Source organism: Lepidochelys kempii, chromosome 5 (assembly GCF_965140285.1).
Source record: "Lepidochelys kempii isolate rLepKem1 chromosome 5, rLepKem1.hap1, whole genome shotgun sequence".
In the NCBI taxonomy this organism is placed as follows: Eukaryota; Metazoa; Chordata; order Testudines; family Cheloniidae; genus Lepidochelys; species Lepidochelys kempii.
Window position 1 is genome coordinate 48,007,291 of NC_136384.1, and position 26,614 is coordinate 48,033,904.

Here is a 26,614-nt window from a genome sequence, read left to right on the forward strand (position 1 = left end):
ACGCAGGCCATGGAATCTCACCCACCAACTCCTGTAACAAACCCCTAACTTATGTCTGAGCTATTGAAGTCCTCAAATCGTGGTTTAAAGACTTCAAGGTGCAGAGAATCCTCCAGCAAGTGACCCGTGCCCCACGCTGCAGAGGAAGGTGAAAAACACCCAGGGCCTCTGCCAATCTGCCCTGGGGGAAAATTCCTTCCCGACCCCAAATATGGTGATCAGCTAAACCCTGAGCATGTGGGCAAGACTCACCAACCAGACACCCAGGAAAGAATTCTCTGTAGTAACTCAGATCCCACCCCATCTAACATCCCATCACAGGCCATTGGGCATATCTTCCGCTACTAGTCGAAGATCAATTAATTGCCAAAATTAAGCCATCCGATCATATCATCTCCTCCATAAACTTATCAAGCTTTGTCTTGAAGTCAGATATGTCTTTTGCCCCCACTGCTTCATAGTTAACCAAGAAGATTTCAGTGTATAATTGTAATCTTTTCTATGGGATTTGAATGTTAACGTATCTGAGAACCTTGCATAAATCAGCATTGCAAGGAAATGGAAAACTGGGAATTTTTCTTCCTCTTAAAATTGTGTATATTACAGATGAAGAAAGAAACTGTAGATCAGTAATGGCTGTTAATACAATTAACCATTTGCACTATGAGTCAGCCATACCCATTAGTGACCAGAAGGGCTTTGGGGCTTTAAAAACAAATTAACAGATTACATACAATTCTTCCACTTTCTTGACTCACTATCTCTGCAAAGTGCTTCTACTAAAATCATGAATATACCAATCTTATTTTTTTTTTTAAAGAAAGAGGAAAATCCTCTTTCCAGCTGAATCAGACTTTCATCCTTTAAAAAAGTGACTTGTAAAGGATTTCTTTTAAGTGGGGCTTGTGTGCCTTTTGTCACTTTTTATGAGATATAGTATAAACCAATGTGTCTTCAGGCTTTTTTTTTTTTAATTAATTTTGGCTTATTTTTGCCTGGATCAGGAATATCAAGTTTGTTCTCCAAAAAAATTAGGTACAATCATCTGAGAGCTCTCTGGGATATTTACCGTATACTCAAACATCTTTGGAAGGAGCAAGGATTGAAACTTTAACAAAGGCTTGCTTTCTCCAAAATGTTCATCACTGAAGTTAAAATATGTATTAACAAGACCAAAGAAAAAACAAAGCTTTAAAACAGTTTGACAAAAAATCTCTTGCCTTTCTGATGACTTAATGTTTTTGTTCTTCGTTCTTATAAATGTCCCTATTGCTTTAACTTTTCACAGTCATTATGAAGTCCTCAAAACCAGACAGGACTTTGATTTCTAATGTAAATAAAATCAAGCAGATTATTTTTGTAATTAAAAACAAAAACTTTCAGGCTTTCTTTATCCATCATAAAGAAAAACTGGACAAGCTATGTTATGCTTCACAAGTCACCTTTAAAGATATAAATTTACTATGTACTTTGGAAAAAGTACAAAGATTTGTGGTGTTTTTTATTGATCTAAGCTTTTGTGGTGTGAAGACTTTTTTATTTTTATTTTTTTAAATAAATGATAGCTTACATTTATACTGTGCTTTTCAAACCTAAAAAGAGCCCCCAAACTGTTTTTCAAAATGTGTGCTGTTAAACAGCTGTATTTCTTTTGACTACTTATGAGATTATTTTTCAGTCTTAAAGGAAGGATTTCTCATTCTGTTAATACCAGAGAAGCAATGGTAAGAACAAGAGGTAATATTTTCAAAAGTGCTTAAGAGCCTTTGGAGCCTAAGTCCCAGTGACTTTCAATGAGATTTAGCCTAAGTGCCAAAGCACTTTTGAAAATGGTTTTAGGCTCCAAATTCTCTTAGGGTACATCTACACTGCTTGGTTTTATTTACATTAGAAATTAAAACAAAAAAACCACGGCAATGAGTTTCAGAGCCCAGATCAACTGACTCAGGCTCTTGGGGCTTGTACTACAAGCCAAAAATAGCAATGCAGATGTTCCTGCTTGGTCTGGAGCCTGGACTTTGAAACGCAGCGAGAGAACACGGTCTCAGAGTCTGGGCTCCAGCCCAAGAGGGAATGTCTACACTGCTATTTTTAGCTTTGTAGCATGAGCCCCATAAGCATGAATCAGTTGACTCAGAGTTTAAGACTTGCTGTCACAGGCTTACCCCCTCTCCCTCACCCCACACACACACTTTCAGTGCAGACATACCCAAAAGCAACAGCATGGCAGGATTAAAAAGAAAGGGTTTCAGAATCTTTAACTAGGGCTCTTGGTTACTAAACATGAGCAGAATGGCAAAATGTTCAGTGGTTTTAGAGTGATGGGAGGATGTGTATTTGCATTCAAGGCAGGCGTGTGGGAGGGTGATAGTTTTTGAGCAGATATTGGACCCTCTTTTTTCTCCATTAGGAGCCTATAAGGGCAGCATTTAGATACTATGATGATAGGAGCTTCAGAAATACTATGGATTAGATTAGATATGAAGAAAGACAGACAAACGTTGGGTTCCACCCCAACAAATTCAGAGTCGATCATACTATCAATTTTAAAAAATTATATTTAATCACGGTAGGAGACATAGAAACTAGAGACAGATCCTCAACTGATGTAGTCAATTGAAGTCAATGGAGCTGTGACAATTTACACCAGCTGAAGATCTGACACTATGTGTTTGTTTTAAGATCATATAGGAATAATTATGAATAGCGAAGGTGTATTAACTACATGGAAGAAATACTTGTGCACTTCTATGATGAAGCTAAATAATTATAATAAAATAAACCCTGTTTAGGTTAGTTATATGTATGACATATCTCGTAATCCATTTTAGTATTGATAAGGTTGTAGTAAGAGAAGGCCCTGAAACATAAACTCTTGTATCAGAGGCCCAGTCTGAGGCCTGAAGCCTGAACCAAAATACTTCCAGGCAGTGTTAAGCAAAGCTGGGCTGTGAGCCAGAGGCAGGTCCCACTCACAGAAGTTGGCAAGAAAAGGTTGTTAGAAGCACGTGCACACACACATAAGTGCTAGTGAGAGGAACGTGTGCCAAGATGGCATCCGAACACTCCACAGACATAACCAGGAACAGATAGGTGCATCTCAAAGATAGGGTCAAAAGGACAACAAGATGGATAGATTCATTTGAACTATGATGAGTAATCTGTCCTGCAACTGTATAAAAGTAGGTCCGGGAGCGCACATCGTTGTCCAGCCTAGGGGGCAGTGGAGTGTCCCACCACTGACTGAGCTGTGTCCACTGCCAGGGAGCACAAATTCGTAGTATGCCCTGTAGAGTCTATAGGGAACTATTACCATGCTTTGTATGACAATAAACCTGGCTTGGGTTCCTTTGTGCCTTATTAGAGTCTGTGATTTTTGGGGGTTCTCTCAAGGTCTGCTGTGTTAGCTATCTGCGCAGAGCTGGGGCAGCACACAGAGGGAACACGCATGCAGCTGACTGTTATCATCATCGAACAAGAGCAGGCACCACACCAGTAGCTACCAACAACAAAGGTTATTCTAAAACAGTGGTTCTCAAGCAGGGGTCTGGGGCCCCCTGTGGGGCTGTGAGCAGGTTTGAGGGGGTCCACCAAGCAGGGCCAGCATTAGACTTGCTGGGGCCCAGGTCAGAAAGCTGAAGCCCCAGTGCATAGGGCTGAGGCCTTGAGCCCCACCACCGGGGGATGAAGCTAAAGCCTGAGCAGCTTAGCTTCACAGGGGCCCCTGTGGCGTAAGGCCCCAGGCAATTGCCCTCCTTGCAACCCCCTAATGCCGATCCTGGCTTTCATATGCAGAAACTCAGTTCTTGTGCCACAGGTGGGCCGTGGAATTTTTATAGCATGTTGTAGGGGGCCTCAGAAAGAAAAAGGTTGAGAACCCTGTTCTCAACAACATGTGCTCACCATACAGCTGTCTCAAACTAGGCACTATTCATTTTCTTGGTGTGCATGCATGGCCAGAGCTTTGTTTGGCAGACCATTTAGATTTCATAAACCAGACAGGGATTTTGGTTTCTATAAGCTCTCTACCTATTCTGTGTACTCCAAAGAGCCATACATTAACAAATCCTACACTTTTTAAAAAGTGGTTGCTTTGTAAGTTAACATTTGTACAGCAATAAAGCAGGCGTTATGTGTAAGATATTACTAACAGTCACAATTTTTATATACGATACTATCCAAACTTACCTGACAGATATTTTTAATGTCAACCCCAGCAAATCCATCTTATAACACTCACAATGTGTAACATGTGTAACACACTTGGGGAAATATTTAACAAAACGTAAAGTACACGCAGCAAAGCATATACCAAGACATACTTTTCCAAATCCATTGAACCCAAACCAAGTGAGACATCCAAGAAATTATGCCAAGATGTTTCTGAAAAAAGGAGAGAAAGCAGTGTCCTCTGCTGGTAAAGTTCAGTGCAAGTCAGAATTCCAAGAGCTTTTAGCATTTTTTCTGTTACTTTTCCTATACCAGGCACCTGAAGAACAAGAATTAATGTGTCTCAATGAAATTGCAATTTTTGAAATCTTTGGATAAATGCTTAATGTTTAACATTCAGTATAATTCAACTCAAACACATTTTTAGAACTAGGCTGGCACTGAAGAAATGAAATTATCTTTAAGTAAATGATCTGTTTTAGAACACTAGCATTCATGTAAGGAGGACATCAGTGTATAGTAAATTTGATAATATTCTCACCTTTCTAATGGGTAAATCTTTGATGAAGTCCATTACAGATTGCCTATCAGGGGAGATTCTGTACTGTCCATTAGGTTTATTCTGATCACTGCACATTTTTGCCAAAGTCATATTTGGAGCAATTCCTTAAAAACAAACGAACAAAACAAAACAAAAGAAAGAAACACAACAAACATTTTAATCACAAGTCTCAATCTTCCATTTCAATGTTCCTAGATTTAAAGGTGTAAAATTAGTCATTCTATGCGTGGCAAAGACCAAACAAGAACAGAAAGGAGAAGACTGATGTAAAACAGAGATTCTCACCCATTCTGTAAAAGCGGCAGAGTCCTGTGGCACCTTATAGACTAAAAGCTTATGCTCCAATACGTCTGTTAGTCTATAAGGTGCCACACGACTCTTTGCCACTTTTACAGGTCCAGACTAACATGGCTACCCCTCTGATACTTCACCCATTTTGGTCACTACAGTCCTTCGGCACTTTTTGAAAGAATAGGCACATGAGAACTGCTATGTTTCATTTTAGTTATGAAATAGTGGCTAAAGCACTCATTGTATATAGTTTGTACATCAGGTTAGGGGTATAAAATACTTTGAGATATGCAGGATGAAAGGGACTATATATAAATGCAATATATATAATTAAGTGATGAGGGGTTATGTTTCTTTAAACGCAAAGTTTTCTGCAACTTGGTACATGATTTCACATTAGTATGACAGTAATTTACAGTAAAAGAGAGAGCTTGGTGAGGAAGAGAAGTTATGTTTGGTCTAAATATGAATGAGGTATCTCAATCAATTACAGTTCAGAGATCTGGCAAATAGTTATGACACATTTAACAACCTAAACATTTTAGTAGAGCTTCACCAAGGATGAGGAAAGATAGTCTAGTGGTTATGGCACTAGCTTAGAACTTAGGAGACCTGAGCTCAGGTCCCCGATCCACCACCAACCTTCTGTGGTACTCTGGGCAAGTCATTTAGCTTCTCAGTGCCTCAGTTCTCCCATCTGTAAAAAAGGGATAATAATGCTCCCCTACCTCACAGGGATGTTGTGAAAATAATTACACAAAAAACTGTGAGGTGTTCAAGTACTATGGTAATGGGTATCATGTAAGTATCAAGGATAGATGGAATATCTATCTGTCCTTGAGAATTAAGGGTGATTTATCCTTTTTATTGATTTGTGTGTGTCTTTTTTGCTCTTTTTAGTAAATAAAGTGCCATAGATCCAGCTGGGCACTCCCTTCCAGCCATCCACTGGACTGCTGTGAGGGGAACCCAAGCCTCTGGCTCCCTCAATGTTTTAAGCTTCCAGAGTCTCAGCAGGCTGTAGCCCTGTTTCCTCCCTTGGCCCCTCTAGCACATTGCCTGGGCACTGAATCTCAGGCAGAGCTCCTCAGCCCACTTGCACCTTATATCCCAGGGCCAGCACTGATCCCCAAGGTACCCCAGTTATTTAACCATACTCACCCCCAAAACTACACCCCAAAGGTGTGAAGCTTCTGGTTACAGTTTAGAGCTCTCCAGAGCTTCCGGTAGTTGTAAAGCATATGACATACTCTCACACTCTGCATAGAGTCCATTATCTTAATGCTCTTTTACTTAGTCATGTAAAGCACAGATCCTACAGAACAACTAACATTTAACCACAATGCCACTTCCCAGCTCACAATTCCCTTGTGAGCCCTTAGGGACCATCTGTGTCCAGAAAAACAGGCAGGCGGGCCAGGCCTCATGCAAGCTGTTACATGCTGGGTGATTTCTTTCTGTCATAGAGTCCCTTCCCCAGCTTGTATGATCTTACTTTCACCTGCCCCACACTTCCTTTTCCTGTCTCGTTCTTCCTCTGTTCCTTGTGTGGCTTGCTATTTAACTCCCCCTATCTCCAGCTTCCTTTGTTCTGTCTTTTGAGTAACTTTCCATTGCTCCTACCTCCCCCGCCCACTGTCCAGAGAAATAAGATAACACTGGTTTTCTAAGGATGCAGCTGCTTTTTAGCATAACTTTGGAGTGGTTAAAGTACTGTTGTTAAACTTTAGTACTCCCTATTGTCCCTGCTACAGGATCTATCAGTAATGGTGGATCCACATACACAAAGGCACTCATGATACAGCAGTTCTTCATAATACAACTTCATAGTATCAACCAGAAATCATAAACTGTACTGACAGATTTCCCAGTCATCACACAAAATAACTGGGTTTTTACAGCTGAACCCTGTTGGTACTAAGAGGTGAATAGCAGGTGACTAATAGATTGATTCTTCTCTATAGCCTCGATGATTTAAAGACTGACTGCTGTTTACAGTGATTATAATGTATTCCTGGTGATGCTAGGAACCATTCTGTATATCACTGCTTACTAATATTGTCCAATTGGCTTTCTAGATTGTCAGATTATTAAACAGTAATCACTTTTCATTTTCGTTCTTCAAATCCCTGGCATCCTTAAGAGGTCCACCCCCCTTTTCTAAACAGTGACTCATCAAGAGAAGGATGAAATTTTAGAGAAATGAAACTAAAAATTTTTTGACAGTCAAGCAGTATTGCTCCTGAGTTTTGCAGGGCCCTACCTGAAGTAACATGTTGGGTTTCATCCGGCTTTGTCTCATCCTATTGCTCTCTCCTCTACCCATGTTTTCACATGACATTTCCCCTGCCTACTTCCTGCCTGCCTCTCCCCTGTGCTCCAAGCTCCGCAGGCTCTGATAACTCTTTTACACAAATCAGCTAGTCATTAAGGGTTTGTCTACACGGGCAATTTACAGCGCTGCAACTTTCTCGCTCAGGGGTGTGAAAAAACACCCCCCTGAGAGCAGCAAGTTTCAGCACTGTAAAGTGCCAGTGTAGACAGTGCACCAGTGCTGTGAGCCGTGCTCCCAGAGCTGGTAACTATTCCCTTCGTGGAGGTAGTTTTTTTAGAGCACTGGGAGAGTTCAGCGCTTTAGTGTTGCCAGTGTAGACTAGCCCTAAGAGTCCTGAAGAGCAACTACCTGAACTAATGGACTGAATGCACTTTGGGGATTTAATCTCTGACGCATCCTAATAGGGGCAATTCAGACAGAATATTGTTGGGTATTGGTCCTGCTTTGAGCAGGGGGTTGGACTAGATGACCTCCTGAGGTCCCTTCCAACCCTAAGATTCTATGATTCTATGATATCATAGATCGAGTTCCAGTTGGAAGATCAGTTGGGCAAGTACGAGCTGCACAGATCTAAAACTTCCACTGCCTTGGAAAGTAAATATTAATCTGTCTAGTAAACAGTTTATTTTATTTTTAATATGTCAGTGTATTTCGTGCTCAAGAAAGTGATTAAAAACTAGCTCGAGCAAGGCACAGGATGGGCAAGCGCTGAACATGTTTCTTTCTCCACACAGCTTTGCTAATGTGCCTTTATCCTAACTAGTAGCAACTATAGCATTCCAGTGTTAAATCTATCTTTGATCAAAACCTTACAAAATCAGCAGTGCAAGTTAAGATTTAAATGCAGCTGTCCAGAGATGTAAGACTACTGCCTGAGCCAACTGGGTCACTTTTCCACATTAGCGGAGGAGATATGATTGAAAAGGAAACCAGGAAGAAAAAGGATGATGTGACTGCTATCATTAACCAAAAGTATACAATGCCAGCAATAGCAACTAATTAAAGAAGAAAGATTTCTTCTGGTTAAATAAAGCACAATACTGGGCTCTATTCTTGACTCTGAAAGAGATTTCTTGTGTGATGTGGCCTTGAGCAAGTCACAATCTTGATGCTTCAGTTTACACACCTGTAAATGGGGTATACTTCCTTACACCAAAGAGGTGGTGCAGGGCTAATTTTTTAATGCTTGTAATGCACTTTGAGATCACTGGGTGGAAGGCACTACAAACATGCAATTAGTATTATTTATATACATGTGTGTACCTGCACTGGCAGTCAATCCAGTTTTTTGCTCAATCCGAAAGCGAATTTCCTTCACAACTTCTTCAGCTGAAGTTCCAAAGACCACTGAATTTAGCAACAGTTCTTGATCTCCCTGTTCTTCAGTGTACAGATGGGAAGTAGCAACTGGCTGTTCCTCTGTTATAAAAGTATTATCTTCAAACAATATTGGTGAGGATGAGTGTGCATCTTCATTCAACTTTAGTTCATTGGGTGCAGTTACATCTTGTTTACCTACATTATGAAAGGGTACATAGATGTGTAACTCATACTTCTTAATAAGCAACGTATATTCTGTGAATTGATTCCCCTGCACAGCTCCTGAAAAAAGCTGATTTAGCTATTTCACTTTTTTCTGTTTGCAAAGTTCAAGTAATTATGTAGCTGAAATAATTTCAATTACTGGTCCATTTTTTTAAAAAGAAAGGTCATAACCATCTCATTGTATATGCAATTTGAGCTTGGCCCAGGATTAGATTTGGCCAGGAAACTGAATTTCACTTTGGTGGGGAAAAAAATTGAAATTTTGGAAATGTTTTTGTCCCAAATTGAGATAAAAAGTTAAAACGTTACAATTTTTTTGTGGAAGTGAAATTCTGCAACATTTTGTTTCAGAAACACTAAAACATTCTCTCTGTGGGAATATTCTGGTGTTTCTGAAACAAGGGTGCCTAGAAGCTTTGGCTCTGCTGCAGCCTGCCATGTGGCCCCCCGCAAGCAGGATACTGAGGATCCCAAGTTCCCTGGTTCCTCTGCAGCTCACCTGGCAGGCTGCAGCAGAATTCAGGCTCCCAGCAGCCAGAGCTTCCCAGCCTCATGGGAAGCTCACCTGGTGAGCTACTGGGGAGCCCACATTCCTAGTGCCAGGCAGGCTGCCGGAGAGCCAGGGAGATTATGACCCCAGGTTCCCAAACTCCTTGCCATATGGGCTGTGAGGAACTTGAGTCTGGAATCCTTGATAACCTGGACTGCTGAGGGGTTCCACTGAAAGATTGGTGAAAAGACACACATTCATGCAGAACATGTAGCTTTTGATGAATCTGCATTTTCTAATGGAAAAACAGTCCACTGAAAATTTCTGACCAGCTCTATCCAATATCTTCTAGGTGTATCCAACCAGGTAAAGTCCAGTGAGGGGCTCTGCAGTGCAGCTTGCAAAAGTACCAAAGCAGGGAAGGTAACAAACTGAAAAAAGATTATAGTACTTCGATAATATGGAAAATATTACCAAGTTTTGCACATATTTACAACAGCTAAGAGATCTGTTGAAAAGAAAACTGTAATGAGAAAAAAAATGGAAAGAACAAGTGGGAGTAGATGTGTTTGTGAGATCATGTGTAAATTACACAACATCTTGGGGAATATTCAGGCCCACTGTGTCCTCAAGGGAGAGAGAGAAAAATACTTTTTATGTTGATTATGGCCCATGGCAGGAGCGAAATGGGAATTCCAGATGCACCTGGCCCCCGAGGTTTGACGAACAGAATGTATATGTGGGGAGAGCAGGGGAGTAGAGGGTAAATAATCATATGTCCTCCCCTCCCCACAATTAAAACACTTATTTCACTAAGGAAAAGGATTTCACTGTCAAGGTTCCAAAGGTTTATTTTAATGTTATAAAAATATACCTTGAAAGTGTCTTTTTTTAATATCAGATTTTTTTCCAAAATAGTTTGAAGGAATTTTTGCATTAAAAAGCAGATTTAAAATATATATATATATGTTACTAATGCAGCATATTAAAACTGATTTTTAAATCTCTGATTATTAAAAATCCAATAAAAAACCATTTAAAAATGACTTAAAAATGCTGATTATTTACTTTTTTGGACTTCACTTGACTCAGAAATTAAAATAGATTAGTCAGGATCAGTTTCAGTTTTTCATGCAGTAGCAAAACATTGCTATATCTAGGTTGCACACACTGAAAGGGAATATTTATATCCAAAACCAAAAATTGTTCACTGAAGTGTATAAAGTTCCTCCAATATTTCTATTAATATAGCTTTAGATTTTGTAAATTATTTTCTTTTAAATACACAAAGTCTACCACAAATTTAGGGTCAAAACTACTTTAAGGTATCCATTAAAAGCATAACTTCAGTGTTAAAAAAAAAGGAAAGCTTTGCTTATAATCTTATTTTGAAATATCTAAACCATTTGCTCTAAGTTCTTCCCTGAATGAAAACCCTTTAACCAGACTTCTCTGCCAACCTCAACAAGAGGCTTGCCATGTAAATTTTGTCAGTCACTGAAAATTAGTAGATAAGATCCCATGGGACGCAAGCAAAAGAGAAAAAGAGTTCAGGAGAGTTGGCAGTTTTTAAAAAAGAGACATTATTAAGGCAAAAGAGATGCACAGGAAAGACAGGAAGTGAGGACACCCTGGCTTTCCCAGGAGATCTTCAATGACCTAAAACTTAAAAAAGAGTCATACAAGAAGTGGAAACTAGGTCACATTATACAGGATGAATATAAAAAAACAAACACAAGCATGTAGGGACAAAATTAGAAAGGCCAAGGCACAAAACAAGATTAAACTAGCTAGAGATATAAAGGATAACAAGAAGCATTTTACAAATACATTAGAAGCAAGAGGAAGACCAGGGACAGCGTAGGCCCATTACTGAATGAGGAGGGAAAACAACAACAGAAAATGCAGCAATGGCTGAACTGTTAAATGCCTTTTCAGTTTTCACCAAAAAAATCAGCAGTGATTGGATGACTACCACAGTGAACATCAGTGTAAATGGGGTAGGATCTGAGGCTAAAATCGACAAAGAACAAATTAAGAATTACTTAGATAAGTTCAATGTCTTCAAGTCGGCAGAGCCTGGTGAAATACACAGTAGATTATTTAAGAAACTGTCTGAAGAGATCTCTGAGACATAAGCGATTATCTTTGAGAACTCATGGAGGACGGGAGAGATAACAGAGGACTGGAAAATGGCAAATATAGTATGTATCTATAAAAAAGAGGAATAAAAACAACCCAGGGAATTATACATCAGTCAGCTTAACTTTGGTACCTGGAAAGATAATGGAGCAAATAATTGATCAATTTGTAAGCATCTGGAAGAAAATAAGGTAATAAATTACAGTCAACATGGATTTGTCAAAAACAAATCTTGTCAAACCAACCTAATAGCCTTCTTTGACAAGGTAACAAGCCTTGTGCATAGGGGTGGAGCAGTAAAAGTCATATATGTTGACCCTATTAAGGCTTCTCATACCATCTCACATGACCTTCTCATAAAGAAACTAAAGAAATATAGCATAGACAAACCTATTACAAGTTCATTTTATACTGTCTGGAAAACCGTACTCAGAGTAGTTATTAGTGGTTCAGAATCAAGCTGGAAGGGCATAGAGTGGGCTCCTGCACTGGGTCCACCCTCCACAGCCCCTCTGCGGGGGGTGCATGTGGGACCCCAGGCCTCTGCGGGCGGGGGGGGGGAGCTGGGCCAGAGGCCTCCAGGAGGGGAGGGGGCCTGGCTTGGTGGGCAGGGGGAACCACCTCCCAGCTCTCACTGGCAGTGCGGCTGGGGCTGGGTTGCTGCACTCCCGCCGCCGGAGAGTGCAGGCCCGGCCCTGCTGCACTCTTCAGGGGAGTGGGGGTGCGGCTGGGGCAGGGGACCTGGAGAAGAGGTGGAGCAGGGACGGGAGCAGCACACAGCTGCACAGGGCACCAGGAAATAAATTTCTTGGTGCCCTACATAGCTGCGTGCTTTGCACATGGGTAAGAACGGCCCTGATGACTGAGGTCAATAAAATCATGACTGATGTGGAGAAAGTAAATAAGGAAGTGTTATTTACTCCTTCTCATAACACAAGAACTCGGGGTCACCAAATTAAATTCATAGGCAGCAGGTTTAAAACAGACAAAAGGAAGTATTTTTTTCACACAATGCACAGTCTATGGAACTCTTTGCCAGAGGATGTTGTGAAGGCCAAGACTATAATAGGGTTCAAAAAGGAACTAGATAAGTTCATGGAGGATAGGTCCATCAATGGCTATTAGCCAGGATGGGCAGGGATGGTGTCCCTAGCTTCTGTTCGCCAGAAGCTGGGAATGGGCGACGGATCACTTGAGATTGCCTGTTCTAGTCATTCCCTCTGGGGCACCTGGCATTGGCCACTGTCGGAAGATAGGTTTCAGAATAGCAGCCGTGTTAGTCTGTATCTGCAAAAAGAAAAGGAGGACTTGTGGCACCTTAGAGACTAACCAATTTATTTGAGCATAAGCTTTTGTGAGCTGCAGCTCACTTTTTACAGCTGTAGCTCACGAAAGCTTATGCTCAAATAAATTTGTTAGTCTCTAAGGTGCCACAAGTCCTCCTTTTCTTTTTGTCGGAAGACAGGATACTGGGCTAGATGGACCTTTGGTCTGACCCATTGTGGCCTCTCTGACATTCTTATTGAATATCTTCATAAATGATTTGGATAATGGCATAGAGAGTACACTTATAAAGTTTGCAGATGATACCAAGCTGTGAGGGGTTGCAAACATGTGTGCCAGGTTTGTATAATTTTTGGTGGTGTCCAGAATGGGTCCAAGCAGAGCTGTCCAGTCCATAGGACAGACTAGGGCAACCATTATGGGGGGCTCCTGGCAGCAACAAGTGACCTGGCCCAAGCCTGCCCCTGCTCCGCCCTCTCCCCACCCACATTCCACCCCTTCCCCCAAGTACCTGCCCCACCTCCTTCCAGCTTCCACCCCCTCCACCGAGCGACGCTGGGAGCCAGCGGGGTGGAGCGGAGCGGGGCAGGCCGAGGCCGGGTCGCTTGCTGCTGCCCGTGCCAGGCCCCCCTGCTAGCTCCCCAGGCCACCCTGGACCCCGCGTCCCTCTGAAGCAAGGGGCCCCCAAAGCATGGTAAGCCCAAACATTGATGGAGCTGGGCACAGGTTCCTAAATATTGGTGGAGCGCGGGCACCACAGGTCCATATAACTTGCTGCCTATAGTTGCAAACACTTTGGAGGACAGGATTAAAATTCAAAATGATCTTGACAAACTGGAGAAATGGTCTGAAATAAATAAGATGAAATTCAATAAGGACAAATGCAAAGTACTACACTCAGGAAGGATTAATCAATTGCACAAACACAAACTGGGAAATGACTGCCTAAGAAGGAGTACTGTAGAAAAGGATCTGAGGGTAATAGTGGGTCACAAACTAAATATGAGACAAAAATATAATACTATTGCAAAAAAAGCAAACATCATTCTGGGATGTATTAGCAGGAGTGTTGTAAGCAAGACACAAGAAGTAATTCTTTCACACTACTCAGCACTGATAAGGCCTCAGCTGGACTACTGTGTCTAGTTCTGGGCACCACACTTCAGGAAAGATGTGGACAAATTGGAGAAAATCCAGAGGAGAGAAACAAAAATGATTAACCGTCTAGAAAACATGACCCACGAGGAAAGACTGAAAAAATCAGGTTTGTTTAGTCTGGAGAAAAGAAGACTGAGGGGGGACATGGTAACAGTCTTCAAATACATAAAAGGTGGTTATAAAGAAGAGGTGATAATCTGTTCTTATCCACTGAGGACAGGACAAGAAGTAATGGGGTCAAATTGCTGCAATGCTGATTTAGGTTAGACATAGAAAAACTAAAATGTAAGGGTAGTTAAGCACCGGAACAAATTACCTAGGAAGGTTGTAAAGTCTCTGTCATTGGAGGTTTTTAAGAACAGGTTAGACAAATACCTTGTCACAGATGGTTTAGATAATACTTAGTCCTGCCTCAGTGCAGGGGACTGGACTAAATGACCTATTGGGGTCCCTTCCAGTCCTACATTTTTATGATTCTCAGGGTCTGACTCTACAAGCCTTCAACATTCAGAGCCACCATTGACTTCAATGAGAATTCCATGTCCCGAGGGTTTGCAAGTGGTATTAAAAAAAAAAGAAGTGGGTTCATTTAAGCATAAACTGTGTTATTTTGAAGTTAGACATGCCTAAGTGCATACTTGCCAATATGCAACATATTTATAATGCCCATTTTGTTACATCTTTGTACTGATAGAAGATGGGCCAGTGTTTTTCAGTAGAATTGAAAGGTGTCTTCTTGTTTAGCTCCTCTGTGGCCTTCTTGATAGTTTTGAAATGTGAGAGATTAAAATTATGCAGTTTATCTGTGCATAAAGTCAATAACTGGCATAAGCCTTTGCCTACAAAACTTTTTAATATCCCCAGTGGTGGATCCCGCTGTGGGAATTTCTGCCTTTCCACATTCCAATAGCAAGAACTGATGTAATCATGTTTTACTCATTCTTTATTTTTGAAGAGTTCATTTCTTATGTATTTTTATTCTTGTAATGCACTTTAATGGAGCTCAGGTGCAGTGCCTTTTTAACATGATTTCTGACACTTCTAAAGTTAGGGCTTATATACCATGGTGCTGATTGCAGTATGCTATAAAATACCTATTCAGAGAGTCAAGATCCTCTATAATAGGGAAGAGATTTGTTTACATTTCAGAACTGACTACTCTACAGAGCTATACATCATAATTTTCATATATAATAATTTCCATTTTACTATGCTAATATCTATAATATTTAGTAATTTGGTTACCATTTTTTGCAGTGTTTTCTCTTTTGATGAAGTAACTTCTTTTATCTTCAGGCCAGTTCTGTCTTTCCTCTAAGTACTCCGTTATGTTCAAGTAGGCTTCATCTAGGCCAATGGGCATAAAACTAGGATCATATTCAACCAGTATTTCTCTAACCTTGATAAACACACAAAGAAAGTTTAAAGTTGTGCTGCAATAGCAAAACATGTTGGTGTGTATTAAAATGCAGTTGATACTTTTGCAATAACATGCATACCTTGCACATCCATTATGATCAATCAGTACCATTACTGTAAGTATTTATGAGGCAAATAATGCATTGATATGGAAAATTTATAAAACTTCTGTTTCTCATTTAAAAGCAGCAATAAGTCAGTATTACACACCAAAACAAAGAACAGGCTCTCTGAGCAATGCTCATTTTACTGAAGAGGTAGCTGTGATATATATGTTTAAGTGGCTATAAACTCTCACATCATTAGGTTCCCATGACACTGTGGTAACCATGTGAAAAAAGTTCAAGAGGCTTGTAAGTTTATCAGAAACTTGGGATGCGTATGTGGTCTAATTCAGTTTTTCATGCTGTGCTGTGATTTGCATTGATATCTGAAGGATATAATACATTTAATTTAACATATGGAAAAATGATTGCCCAAGAGAAGAAAGCTTTAACCATAGGAAAAATAAATTGATGTAGCTGACAGCTTGAGGATATTTTAGTGTAGTTGTTGAGGACAATAGGCAATGCTTAGTGCTAGTTATATTCCTACCAATAATCACACAGCTCATTTTAGTTAATTTACATACTGCAATTCTTTTGATAAAATACAGAAAAGTTTTGTGGTTTCTTACACCTAAGAAGTTATAATTCATTGCTCTGACCTCACTAACACTAACACCACTCTTACATAAGTGGTGTGTAAAAGTACTACTTTTTCAATCTGATAGTGACATTTCTTTGTATTAAAGAAATTTACTGTTTATTTAATGGATATGACCTTAAAACCCATTTATGTCTATCAGATCTTCATCTCCCCAAACCACTCACAGTGGTCATCTCTTGTTTAAATATTCTTTTGAAGGTCTTATAAAATGCAAATCTTAGAATAAATCCTCAAAATAAAATTCTGATACCTATTTCTCTAGTTTTAAATGCTTCATTTTCACTATAAAATACTTGAGAATTCTTAGTAAAATTTTGTGATTTAAATCTTCAAGGACAGTCGTGGGTTCTTCCTCTTCTTGAAAGTGACTAAAACATAGCCTTCCCAACGAGTTTTGATTGCTAATGTGAAATCAGTTTGCTATTTTCAATCCAGGTCTGAGTAAAAATGGTATAAATATAATAAAAACAACCACAACAAATGAGAGGAAATGGAAATTTTCAAGAAGGGGCCAAGGCCTAAGGGCATAATCCTGCACCACTGAAGTCAATGGAAGATCTGCCATTGACTTCAGTGGATATAACATCAGGCACTAAATGGGTCTGTACACTGATCCATACTATTACCACTAGAGTGATCCCTACACATCAGATTTCAGGCTCTGGACTGGCACTCAGGAGATCTAGATTAAATTTCTGGCTCTGCCACAGAGACCATGGGCAAGCAATTAGTCTTGCTGAGCCTCAGTTCTTCATCTGTAAAATGGGAACAACGCTGCCTCCTTCCTCCTAATCTTTGGAATCAATGGAAGGTGCAACAATTTGTATATGGGGAAGTCTGGCCTCATTATATCAAATGCTCCCTTAATGGAATGTGACAGGATCGGGCCAGATGGCTACAGGAGAATGATAGAAGGCAGATATATTAGCCCCAGGTTAAATAGGTCCCTTTTCCCTGGGCAAGGTAATAGGGAAGGTTCCAGAACAATAAGGAACTTTCTAGAAACAATTAAGGCAGACAGGCTGATTAGAATACCTGCAGCCAATCAAGAAACTGCTAGAATCAATTAAGGCAGGCTAATCAGGGAACCTGGGTTTAAAAAGGAGCTCACTTCAGTTTGTGGTGCATGCGAGGAGCTAGGAGCAAGAGGCGCCAGGAGCTGAGAGTGAGAAGGCATACTACTGGAAGACTGAGAAGTACAAGCATTATCAGACATCTGGACGAAGGTTCTGTGGTGAGAATAAAGAAGGTGTTGGGCGGAGGTCATGGGGAAGTAGCCCAGGGAGTTGTAGCTGTCACGCAGCTGTTACAGGAGCCACTGTAGACAGCTGCAATCCACAGGGCCCTGGGCTGGAACCCAGAGTAGAGGGTGGGCCCGGGTTCCCCCCATCCCTCTATCCCCCCAACTCCCTACTTGATACCGGAGAAGTTGAACTGGACTGTGGGTTCCACCAGAGGGGAAGGTCTCTGGCCTGTTCCCCGATCCACCAGGTGGATCAGCAGAAACTGCGGGGATTGTTCTTCTTCCTTTCCCCATGCTGGCCAGTGATGAGGCTAACTGCGTGAATGGCAGATTTGAGCCATGAAAGTGGCCAAACTGAGGGCTGCCGTGAACCTCTGAGGTGAGAAAATCCGCCAGTAAGCGCAGGACCCACCAAGGCAGAGGAGGAACTTTGTCATAGGAAATAATATCTGAAGTGCCAATAATAAAAGAACATAAAAATATATACAAATCTTCAACTATTTTACCCTTATCCACAAGACAAACTGTAATACAAGACTACATCCATATCCTGAGGTCCTGATTACACCATAAACAAGACCGATTCGTTCTCAAAACCACATATTTATATAATATACATTATATTCATAAAATGGAATTGAAGAACCTCAAATATAATTAACATCAGTGTTTAGTTTACCAGTAATCTTGTTAAGTGAAAAAAACACACTATTTTTTGTAGATCTTGGGTCAAATTCATCCCTGCTGTAACTCATCTGAAATTAATGGATTTACACCAACAATTAATTTGCCTCAACATCTACAGAATATATTTCATCTTTCTTCATACAAGGTTATATGTATTCTAAATATTTTTGCGGATGTTAATCCAAACTGAGCTTTTGCAGCTCTCTCATATAAATCTTTAAGATTATAATCTAAACCAATTTATTTAAATCTTAAAAGAACACAAAGTATCTAAACATATACAGGTTTCAGAGTAGCAGCCATGTTAGTCTGTATTCGCAAAAAGAAAAGGAGGACTTGTGGCACCTTAGAGACTAACAAATTTATCTGAGCATAAGCTTTCGTGATCCGATGAAGTGAGCTGTAGCTCACGAGAGCTTATGCTCAAATAAATTTGTTAGTCTCTAAGGTGCCACAAGTACTCCTTTTCTTTAAACGTATACAGTTATTCATCATAATATATTAATTACATGCATAGGGTTTTTTTTTCCCTTAATGGAAAGGAATGTACCATACTTTTCTAGGGACAAGAAACAGTAATCACCTTTCCTTCCTCCTTAATTGTTTCCACTTTACTCCTCAGTCCATTCATTCTCTGGAAACAAATGTAGATGTCTTTTGAGCTCATTAATGCTCTTTGATTCAAGAGTTCTCCCAGGTAATTAGTATTCCATACGGTTATTATGGTATGAAGTAATTCTCTTTGCTCTCCCTATTTACCCCTAGTTTCCTAATTATTAGATTATGTGCTATGGTTTTGAATTTACCAATATAACAACATCATCTGTTCATTACATAATTTTGAAAACCTCTATTACCTTATCTCTATATGGAACCAGATTAGGGATGAATTTGTCCCTGTTGCCACAGAATGTTAATTTAAATGCTGTATTTAATTTACATTCAAAGCCATGTCTTGAAAATTTAACCTTTAAAATTAGCTTTTTTGAATCTTATGTACAAGTTTTGATTTACTGTTGTCTTAAAATCTAAAACAAAGTATGTACAGCTATTGGTTTGAGAGATGTTCTCGTTGAGTACTTACCTCTTTACTCACTTCTTCATACTTTTTGAAGTTTAATGGCACTATAGTAAGATGTGGGCATAGTTTCTTAGCAATAAATCCAGGCATGGCTGCACGTACCCCAAATCTCCGAGCATGGTAATTTGAAGTGGACTTAGCAAGGAAAAAATAGATGTAGCGTTAAATAATCATATCCTACAGTATACTTGTGAGTTTTAATACATGCAGCAATTTTAAAGATTGAAGTAAAAAGATATAGAGACAATGCTCTCGTCACAGAACATCCATCAAACTGCAGTAACCAGTTCCATTGTAGATTCAGTATGTTATGTTTCATTGTAATTTATTCGCATTATGAGAACTACATGATTTTAGGGACTGGTAACTGGACAGTTTTCATCTCTAGTTTGCGGGTTCAGATTAAGTCAATTTGTTAATTGATAAACTTATTTAACTGAAGTGTTTTCAGTTTTTGCAGATCTGCTTAGAGAGGCACTAACCCGGCATTTGTTAGAAACGTTAGCAAAGGGCACAGTATTGAGCAGGCCATAGACACTGTTCCCATTTGCCCCCAAAAGGTGGTCTCTCTAGAAGAGGAGTGAGTCAAATTGGCTGAACAGCATGGGGAAGCTTGTATGGCTGTTGTCTATGCCATTCTTGTTCCAGGGCTAAAGGACATCAGTCTCCTGTCAATCCAGCATCTTTCACATGCCCTTTAAATTATACTTCTCTTTCTTGCTTTGGAGATTAATTCCAATATTAATAACAAAAATTGAAATTAAATGGTCATCCAAGACAATATTAATTTTAAAAGTTAATAAAATTCCAGTATGCTTGATATTTTTTATTAACTGAAGGCCTCCACTTTTAGTATACTCTGAGGAGCAGTAGGGCTCACTGAAATATGGGAAAAGGACTGAGACATGACATGCTGTGAGGCTATGTGGGAGACACATATCTGGAGATTGAATTATTTCCCAGGACTAGTTCCAGAGAAAGCAATAAACAAACTAAAGAAAGGTTAAGTTACTACTGCTTCTGCTCTATTCAGAGCCTATAGGCTTAATCTTGCAAGGTACTGAGCACCCTCAACTCTATTAGACCAGAAAAAATAAAAGCGCCACCAAAAAATCTGTTAAAATGGATAATATCTCTAAAGTAATGATAATTCTACACCCTGTTCGCTTCTATAGCATACTATATACAATGGATCAAATTCTAGGATGATATATTCCCCATGCAACTCCATTGACTGAATTTGATGTAAATCAGCACAAACCTTGGCCCAATATGTGCCACTCAAATTAATCATAATCCACATCAGCATCATTTTTAGAATCAGACAAAATAAATCCATTGGTTTATAAATAAATTCTAAAAGCTTTCTTGTATGCTTTAATGTAGTTTTCTTTTCACACTTAAATCGATGGGAATCTGCTAATAATGGGGTTGCCAGGTGTCCTGTTTTTGACCGGAATGCCCGGTTGAAAAGGGACCTTAGTGGCTGTGGTCAATACTGCTGATCGGGCTGTTAAAAGTCCATTTGGCGCGGGGCTGGCAGGCTCCTTACCTGTTTCGAGCAGCTCCCTGAAGTGGCATCCTGCTCCTAGACTTAGGAGCGGCCAGGGGGGCACTGTGTGCTGTCCCCACCCTGAGCGCTGGCTCCACAGCTCCCATTGTCCAGGAACCACGGCAAATGGGAGCTGCGGGGACAGCGCCTGTGGACAGGGGGAGCGTGCTGAGATTCCTGGCCGCCCCTGTGCCTAGGAGTCAGAGGGACATGCCAGCTGCTTCCCGGGAGTTGCCGGAAGTAAACACTGCCCAGAGCCTGCACCCCAACCCCCTACCCCAGTCCTGTGCCCCCCTCCTGCACCCCAACCTCCTGCCCCAGCCCGGTGAAAATGAGCTAGTGAGCAAGGGTGGGGGAGAGCGAGGGAGGGAGGGAGGTTGGATGGAGTGAGCGGGGGCGGGGGTTCGGAAAAAGGGCGTGAAAAGGGTGTTTGGTTTTCTGCCATTAGAAAGTTGGCAACCCTAGCTAATAATGAACAGTCAAGGACAAAAAAAGACTTCAAAATGCCGGTCTCATTTTACATATTTAAAATAATTTGAATCTAAGTAGTTTAAGTTCTAAGGATCTCCCTCAATTAGTATATCTTTTCATATTTTAATCAATAACAAAATGAATAAATTTTATTCCATGTAGGAGCTATACATTAGATTGGAGCTAAACATTAGACTGGCTTTTAATTTTGCCAACCAAAGTGTGCCCCGCAGAGCTCTACAGTTAAGCCTAGGGTGGCTCTAAACATCAAAATAAAGATACAGCACAAAGAGACTACAGGCCCCAACATGCAATTCTCCACCTTGAATTGAATGACCAGGCCAAGAGTTTATATGCTTAATAGACAACTTTTTCCTTTCTGTTACCTCTTCATAACTTAAAATTTTGCAAACTACCTTGTCCTTTGAAACGTAAAATCCAAATTCACACAGTAAGAAAACAAATATTTTTGCCATCTGTGTTATTTTTGTATGCATTTCTAATGTCCCTGTCACAGCAGTATCTTGTTTCTCTCAATCTTTACGTAATTTGGTCTTTGTATCAGCTTGACATTTGACCGTACCAGCATACTCATCGATCCCACAGCTATGGGTTTTTCCTTCAGCTCTGGATTGTCTCTCATTTCTACTGCTGCATAAAAGGCATCCATGTCAATGTGTACAATAGTGCAGCTGAGATCACGGCTCTGCTCTAGCTCCAGCACAAGTTTGTCAGCCTGTACAAAAGTGTATAAAACGTACACAAACATAGAAATTACAGAAATATATTAGTCTGGCCAAGGTGCCACAGTCCAAACAATCCTAAAAGAAAACCCTTGTCACATAGTAAAAAGGAGAAAAAATAGTTACTCACTTTTGAGTACTCACTGTTCTTCGAGATGTGTTGCTCATATCCATTCCAGTTAGGTGTGCGCGCACCACGTGCACAGTCATCGGAAAGATTTCCCTTGGCGGAACCCGTCGGGTTGGCTGTGGAGCCCCCTGGAGTGGTGTCTCTATGGCGCTCAATATATGACCCTGCTGACCTGGCGCCTCCTCAGTTCCTTCTTGCCAGTTACTTTGACAGAGGGGAAGGCGAATGGGTCTGGAATGCACATGAGCAACGCATCTCTAAGAACAATAGTTGCGAGAACGTGAGTAACCATTTTTCCTTCTTCGAGTGCTTGCTCATATTGATTCCAGTTAGGTGTCTCCAACCCCTATCTTGGAGGTGGGGTCAGAGTTATGGAATGACAGACTGGAGCACTGCTCTACCAAAGGCTGCATCATCTCTACCATGCTGGGTTATAGTGTAGTGAATGGCAAATGTATGCACCGATGACCATGTCGCCGCCTTGCAGATTTCTTGGATTGGCATCTGGGCCAGGAACGCTGTTGATGAGGCCTGTGCCCTCGTGGAATGGGCCGTGAGAGCCCGGGCTCGAAAGTTGCCCAATTCGTAGAAATTGCAGATACGGGAAGTAATTCACAATGAGATCCTCTGCAACGAGACCGGGAGACCTTTCATGTGATCTGCTACCACCACGAATAATTAGTTCGACTTCCGGAATGGCCTTGCATGGTTGATATAAAAGGCAAGCGCCCATCGAATGTCCAGAGAGTGGAGGCATTGCTTTTGGTTGTTCGCATGGGGTTTAGGGTAAAACACAGGCATGAAAATGTCCTGGTTAGAGTGAAATTGGGACACCACCTTTGGAAGGAAAGCCAGATGAGGCCTGAGCTGCACCTTATCCTTAAAGAAAACCATGTATGGAGGATCAGAGGTGAGGGCCTTGAGCTCCGAAACCCTCCTTGCTGAAGTAATGGCAACCAGAAAAACAACCTTCCATGGTAGATGCAGAAGTGAGCAAGTTGCCAACGGTTCAAATGGTGGTCCCACTAGTTGAGGTTCCATGCAGGGATCAGTTGGCTACAGGTGCTCTAGGCCCTAGAGGAAGTGGCCTACCATGGGGTTGGCAAAGATGGAGCGCCCAGCCATTCTCAGGTGGAATGCAGAGATAGCTGCCAGGTGCACCTTGATGGACGAAGCAGCCAGACCTTGCTGCTTGAGCTTCAGCAGGTCCAGGAGGACAGGAATGGGGGCCTGCAATGGTGGAGAATGGCCCTGGGAGCACCAGATCGCAAACCGTTTCTATTTTGCCTGATAGGTGGCCCAACTGGAGGGTTTCCTGCTATCGAGCAGAATTTCCCTGACCACCTCTGAGCACAGGAGCTCCATGGAATTTAGCCATGAAGCTTCCAGGCCGTGAGGTGGAGAGACTGGAGGTCTGGGTGACGAAGGCGACCATGATCTTGGGTAATCAGGTACGGGATCAGTGGCAGCGTGATTGGAGTGTCTACCAAGAGGTCCAGGAGCGTGGTGTATCAGTGTTGTCATGGCCACGCTGGAACCACCAGGATGACTGCCACCTTGTCCCTGCGGACTTTGAATAGGATCTTGTGCACGAGAGGAAGCGGTGGGAACACATACATGAGATGATCCGACCATGGAGGAGGAAGGTGTCCGCAAGGGAGCCCTGACTGTGGTTCCAGAAGGAGCAGAACCTTGGGCACTTCCTGTTGCTCCAAATGGTGAAGAGACTGATACGGGGAGTTCCCCACCTCTGGAAGATGGTAAGAATGACATCCGGCCAGATAGACCACTTGAGGTTGTGGAACGATCTGCTGAGTTAGTCCGCCAGCTCGTTCTGTGATCTTGGGAGATATGTCGCCTTCAGGTGGATAGAGTGGGCTATGCAGAACTCCCACAGCTGGAGGGCTTCCTGACAGAGGGGAGAGAAACGGGCCCTACCCTGCTTGTTTATGTAAAACGCTGCAGTTGTGTTGTCCGTCATGACTCTCACACATTGACACATCAAGCGAGCCTGGAAGGTGTGGCACACTAGCCGAACCACTCTCAACTACTTGATGTTGATGTGGAGTGAGAGCTCATCTTGAGACCAGAGTCCCTGAGTCTGAAGGTCCCCCAGGTGTGCGTCCCACCCCAGTGCCAACGCATCCGTTACCGGGGACAGGGAGGGCTGAGGTCTGTGGAAGGGGACTCCCTTGCACACATCTGGTTGATTGAGCCACCAGCCCAGGGACTGGAGGAAGTGACGTGGAAGAGTAACCACTGAGTCCAGACTGTCATGTCCTGGGCAAAACTATGATACGAGCCAAATCTAGAGAGATCTGAGATGCATCCTGGTATGCTGTACCATGTACGTACAAGATGCCATGTGACCAAGTAGCCTCAGGCAGGCCCTTGCTGTGGTGGTAGGGTACCGTCTGAGACATTGTATGAAGTCCGAGATAGTCAGAAAACGGGCCTCTGGCAGGAATGCTCTGGCATGACCTGAGTCCAGTACTGCCCCGATAAACTCTACACTTTGAGTGGGTATCAGGGTCGACTTGCTCTCATTGAGAAGAAGGCCCAACCCGTTGAACGTGGACCTCATGATGCGTATCTGCACTTCTACCTGGTCCCTGGAGTGCCCCGGGAGCAGCCAGTCATCAAGGTATGGATATACCTGCACCTGTCTCTGCCGAAGAAAGGCGGCAATGACCAACATGCACTTGGTGAACACCTGAGGGGCTGTGGACAGGCTGAAGATGAGAACCTTAAACTGGAAGTGGTTGTGATTGAGGTATCATCTGTGAGCAGGACATATGGATATATAAAAATACACATCCTTGACACTGAGGGCGGCGTACCAATCTCCCAGATCCAGAGAAGGAATTATGGAGTTCAGGGAGACTATGCAGACTTCAGCTTCACCATGAATCTGTTGAGGCCCCGCAGGTCCAGAATGGGTCTGAGACCCTCTTTGGCTTTGGGGATTAGGAAATATTGGGAATAGAATCCCTTGCCCCTTAGCTCCTGAGGAACTTCCTCCACTGCCACTGTGGTAGCCCTGAAGTAGAAGTCCCCACCACCACCTTCTCTGGAGAGGACAACGAGGATGCAAGCAGGGGAAAAAGGACTATCCTGGACCTGTTAGTCCATTGGGATCTCCTGCCCAGCTTCCTGTTCCGGGTCAGCTATCACCGGGTCCACTGACAGAGCAGGGGTTGGTGCCGGGGGAAGCACTGAGGCCAGAGTCCTGTCAGCACCCCACGGGGCAGAGTGGCTGTCTGAAGCCGCTGGCAACCTCGGTTCAGATAGCACCGACCAGGAGCCCTTGGACAAAGTACCCTGGGCCTGGTGATATGCCCAGGGGGTCCAAAAGGGCAACTGTGCGGGTCCCTGCCATTGCACCAGTCATGGCATTGTGCCCACATCGGGACGTCTATGTGCCAACCGGTGCAGGCTCTGGCGTGAGTATCTGGATTCTGTCTCCAAGCCCGAAGATGAGGACCAGGATCTTGGCCATGGTGGTGCCAAGCAGAGCTGGGCCAGTGAGCAGTGTCGCGAGGATGGGGAAGAGTGCCCAGATCAGGATCGATGCCGGGATCGGGAGCAGTGCCATGACGACAACTGGTGCCGAGACCTCGATTTGCTGCCGTGGTGACTGGTGCCGAAAACAGGACCTCCCTCACATCGGGGATTGGTGCCAGGATAGTGATTGGTGCAGCAAGTCAGACTGGTGTCGCGAGTCCAACCGGTGCTGCAAGTCAGAGCAGTGCCAAGAGATGGATTGGTGCTGCGACTCAGAGCAGTGTCTCTGTGTTGTCGGTGAGCGGTGCTTTGGAGATGCAGGCAGACACAACATTGCCGGCTAGCCCTGTGACAGTGCTGCCTTCGTTGGCGCTAGGGGCTTGTCCCGGAGGGCTGGAGACTGCAGTGCGATCATGGCAAAGGTGTCTGGGGTGGATGGCAGCCCCACTTCTTCCAGCATATGGCTTGGGGAGTCCAATGGCACTGGACTCAACGATTCCCTTTGCGGGGCCTAAGTCAATGGTGCTGACTCCAAAGGTTCTGGCACCAGGTGTGCCTCCCTGAGGCGCGCCCCATTGGCCAACTCTGAAGGAGTGGGTCTCAAAGACTAAGATCCACTCCTACTCTGCTTCCGGTGCTGCTCCTGTGGGGCCAGGAACTGGGATCGGTGCCGGACAGTTCCCATCGGCTTTGGCAGCGGGGAGCAGCAGTGACGCAGGTCTCTATGCTCCAAGTCCTTCTGCGGTGTCGCATCTGCCATGGATGCTGGAGTGCTCCGCACCGTTGAACTTGGTGTCAGGTCTTGCCACGCTGAGGTGGATTGTGGTCTCAGAATTGCCTCCATAAGGAACTGTTTTAAACGGAAGTCCCACTCCTTTTTTGTTCTCGGGCAAAACCCTTTACAAATCCTGCACCTATTGGCCTGGTGCGCCTCCCCCAGACACTTTAGACAAACGTTGTGGGGGTCACCTGTCGGCATGGGCTTATTGCAGGACTTGCAAGGGGAGACAGGCAGTCGGGATGGAGGGGAAACCCACACAACCAACAGCTAAAAATACTAACACTAAAACTACAACAAACTGAAAGCTAGGAGAACTTT

The 26,614-nt window shown here is 42.7% G+C and overlaps 1 protein-coding gene across 10 annotated transcripts in view; it reads right to left on the bottom strand.

The window, feature by feature from the left end:
• POLK (DNA polymerase kappa) overlaps window positions 1-26,614 on the bottom strand; it is a 78,395-nt gene that overhangs the window by 18,974 nt on the left and 32,807 nt on the right. For 6 of the 10 annotated variants that reach the window (XR_012158915.2, XM_073344203.2, XM_073344204.1 and 3 more), the window contains 6 exons: window positions 21,722-21,874; window positions 19,119-19,250; window positions 15,223-15,376; window positions 8,622-8,873; window positions 4,712-4,836; window positions 4,323-4,489 (listed from right to left, as the gene is read on the bottom strand). Coding sequence is in view for 9 of the 10 variants with exons in the window: in XM_073344203.2 (XP_073200304.1) it covers window positions 4,323-4,489; window positions 4,712-4,836; window positions 8,622-8,873; window positions 15,223-15,376; window positions 19,119-19,250; window positions 21,722-21,874 (983 nt within the window). In the remaining variant the exon portion in view is untranslated. Of the gene's footprint in view, window positions 1-4,322; window positions 4,490-4,711; window positions 4,837-8,621; window positions 8,874-15,222; window positions 15,377-17,215; window positions 17,709-19,118; window positions 19,251-21,721; window positions 21,875-26,614 lie in introns of those variants that run through there. The other 4 variants (XM_073344207.2, XM_073344211.2, XM_073344210.2 and 1 more) reach the window with 3 other exon arrangements.